Below are 2,404 nucleotides of genomic sequence, written 5' to 3'. Positions count from 1 at the left end.
TTCAGTCTGACTGAACCTCGTACCAACAATGAAGCTGAATACGAAGCTCTATTAGTAGGGTTGGAGATTGCGATCGATGTCAGAATCCAGCATCTCCAAATCTACGGTGATTCTCAACTAGTGATAAATCAGATCCTCGGTATTTATAAAGTTGACAAAGTCGAATTGACCCACTATCACCGACGAGCCCTTGAGCTTTTGAAGCAAATATCAAATGTCAAAATGGCTCGAGTTCCTCGAGGACAGAATGCTAAAGCAGATGGTCTGACCAAATTGACCAAAGAAATGGCGAACATCAACGAGGAGAGGCCTATATTCATAGGAGTTTACACTCGAAGGGTCTTAGAGCCCGCTCTATTACAATTCCCGAGGGCAGAAGAAATACTAGATTCAAGTCAGCAAGATAAAATCCCAGTTGACCCTCAACCTCTCTATCAGATTGTTAGGGAGAATTATCCAGAAGAATATCATATGGCCAAGAGACGTAAAGCTGGTCAAGCTTCAGAATCGTGGTGGCATTATTTAGATATTGAAGTCGAAAATGATTGGAGACAACCATTCATTAACTACTTCAAAGAAAACAAACTCCCGACAAAAAAGTTTATGGCCGCACAAATCTGAAAAAGGGCGTTGCGATATGCATTTGTCAATGACATGTTGTATAGACGAGCCTTTGATCAAATGTGGCTAAGGTGCCTAGGGACCAAGGAAGCTGCTAAAGTGGTATCAGAAGTCCACGAAGGGCTTTGTGGAGCACATCAGTCAGGTCCCAAGATGGCTGTAAAAATCAAGAGAATGGGTTATTACTGGCCGACAATGGTCAGAGATTGTATTGACCACACAAAGAGGTACTATGAGTGTCAAATCCACGGTGATGTTATACATCAGCCTCCAAATCCGCTGCACCCGACAATAGCATCTTGGCCATTCGAATGTTGGGTCACTGACATAATTGGGCCAATAGATCCGCCATCATCAGCGGGACATCGATTTATTCTGGCAGCAACAGACTACTTTTCAAAGTGGGCAGAAGCAGCTCCATTCAGAGAGGTCACATCCGAGCATGTGATCAACTTTTTCACCCACAACGTTGTTTACAGATTTGGTGTACCACGCCGTATAATTTCAGACAACGGTACTGCATTCAAGAGTATAAAAATCTATAAGTTCGTTGATCGACACAAGATCGATTGGCGATATTCATCTATATACAATCCAAGAGCAAACGACTTGGCGGAGGTCTTCAACAAGACGTTGGTGAAATTGTTGAAGAAGATTCTCACCAAGAACAAAAGAGAGTGGCATACGAAGATGGCAGAAGCTCTATGGGCCTATCGTACAACTTATAAAACACCAACGAAAGCCACTCCTTATTCAGTGGTGTTCGGTGTTTAAGCCGTATTACCATTGGAGATCGAACTACCGTCACTTCGGGTAGCAATTCAGAATGATCTCACTCAAGAGCAAAATGCCCGTCTCAGAATGTAAGAGCTCGACGCACTTGATGAACTCAGGTTACAAGCCAAACAAAATCTTGAAATCTATCGAGAAAGAATAGCAAAATCCTTTGATCGGATGGTGCGCCCTCGGATATTTCAAGAAGGGGAATTGGTCATGGTGCTGAGAAGACCAATCATCCCACACCGAAGAATCGGTGACAAATTTGTATCAAATTGGGAAGGCCCCTTCGTCGTCAAGCAGGTGTACCAGGGAGGAGTTTATCAGTTGATCGATCTGAACGGTCAGAGACCTATGCCGCCTATCAACGGCCGACATTTAAAGAAATATCATGCATGAAAATTCCATATCTGATGTATTTTATGATGATCAAAATTTTATATGCATATTTATCAATGTATGTTTACATTTACATTTTGAAATTCTCTTGTATAACAAGAATGAATTTCAAAATCCCCCATCAAACTGGGGGCATTTTAAATATTTATTTGGGTCGACATCGCACTGCGTGCCGAGATCCCTAAATAAATATTTAAAATCTCAAAGACAAAAAGCCTATCCAAAATGTTCTTGTGAGACAGGGGGCATTTTAAATATTCATTTGGGTCGACATTGTGCTATATGCCGAGATCCCCAAATGAATATTTAAAATCTCTAAATTCCAAATTTATTCAATTCTAGAATGTCCCTGCGAGACAGGGGGCATTTTAAATATTTATTCGGGTCAACATCACGCTGCATACCGATATCTTCGAATAAATAGTTAAAATTACCAATTCAAATGTTACTTTGTACTAAAGAATACAAAGATTTCTTTTTCAAAGTATATGCAAGTGATCTTTCAAAAGATAGAGACAACACCTTTTACAACAAACTAAGACTCAAAAGTCAAAGAAAAGACTTTTGTGGCTACACACTCCTACAAAATTGAGCTGGAAAAGCTTGA

At 40.6% G+C, this 2,404-nt stretch overlaps 1 protein-coding gene across 1 annotated transcript; it reads left to right on the top strand.

The window, feature by feature from the left end:
* Window positions 1-774: 774 nt before the first annotated feature.
* LOC114578669 (uncharacterized protein K02A2.6-like) lies at window positions 775-1,257 on the top strand (the record flags this gene model as incomplete). The annotated part of the gene is made up of 1 exon (XM_028692058.1): window positions 775-1,257. A coding segment is annotated over exon 1 (483 nt), but the record flags the coding sequence as incomplete, so codon positions are not given.
* Window positions 1,258-2,404: the final 1,147 nt, after the last annotated feature.

This window comes from Dendrobium catenatum, unplaced genomic scaffold, assembly GCF_001605985.2.
Source record: "Dendrobium catenatum unplaced genomic scaffold, ASM160598v2 original_scaffold_111801, whole genome shotgun sequence".
In the NCBI taxonomy this organism is placed as follows: Eukaryota; Viridiplantae; Streptophyta; class Magnoliopsida; order Asparagales; family Orchidaceae; genus Dendrobium; species Dendrobium catenatum.
Note: the sequence above shows the minus strand (reverse complement) of the source record. Positions and strands in the feature narration are given on the sequence as shown.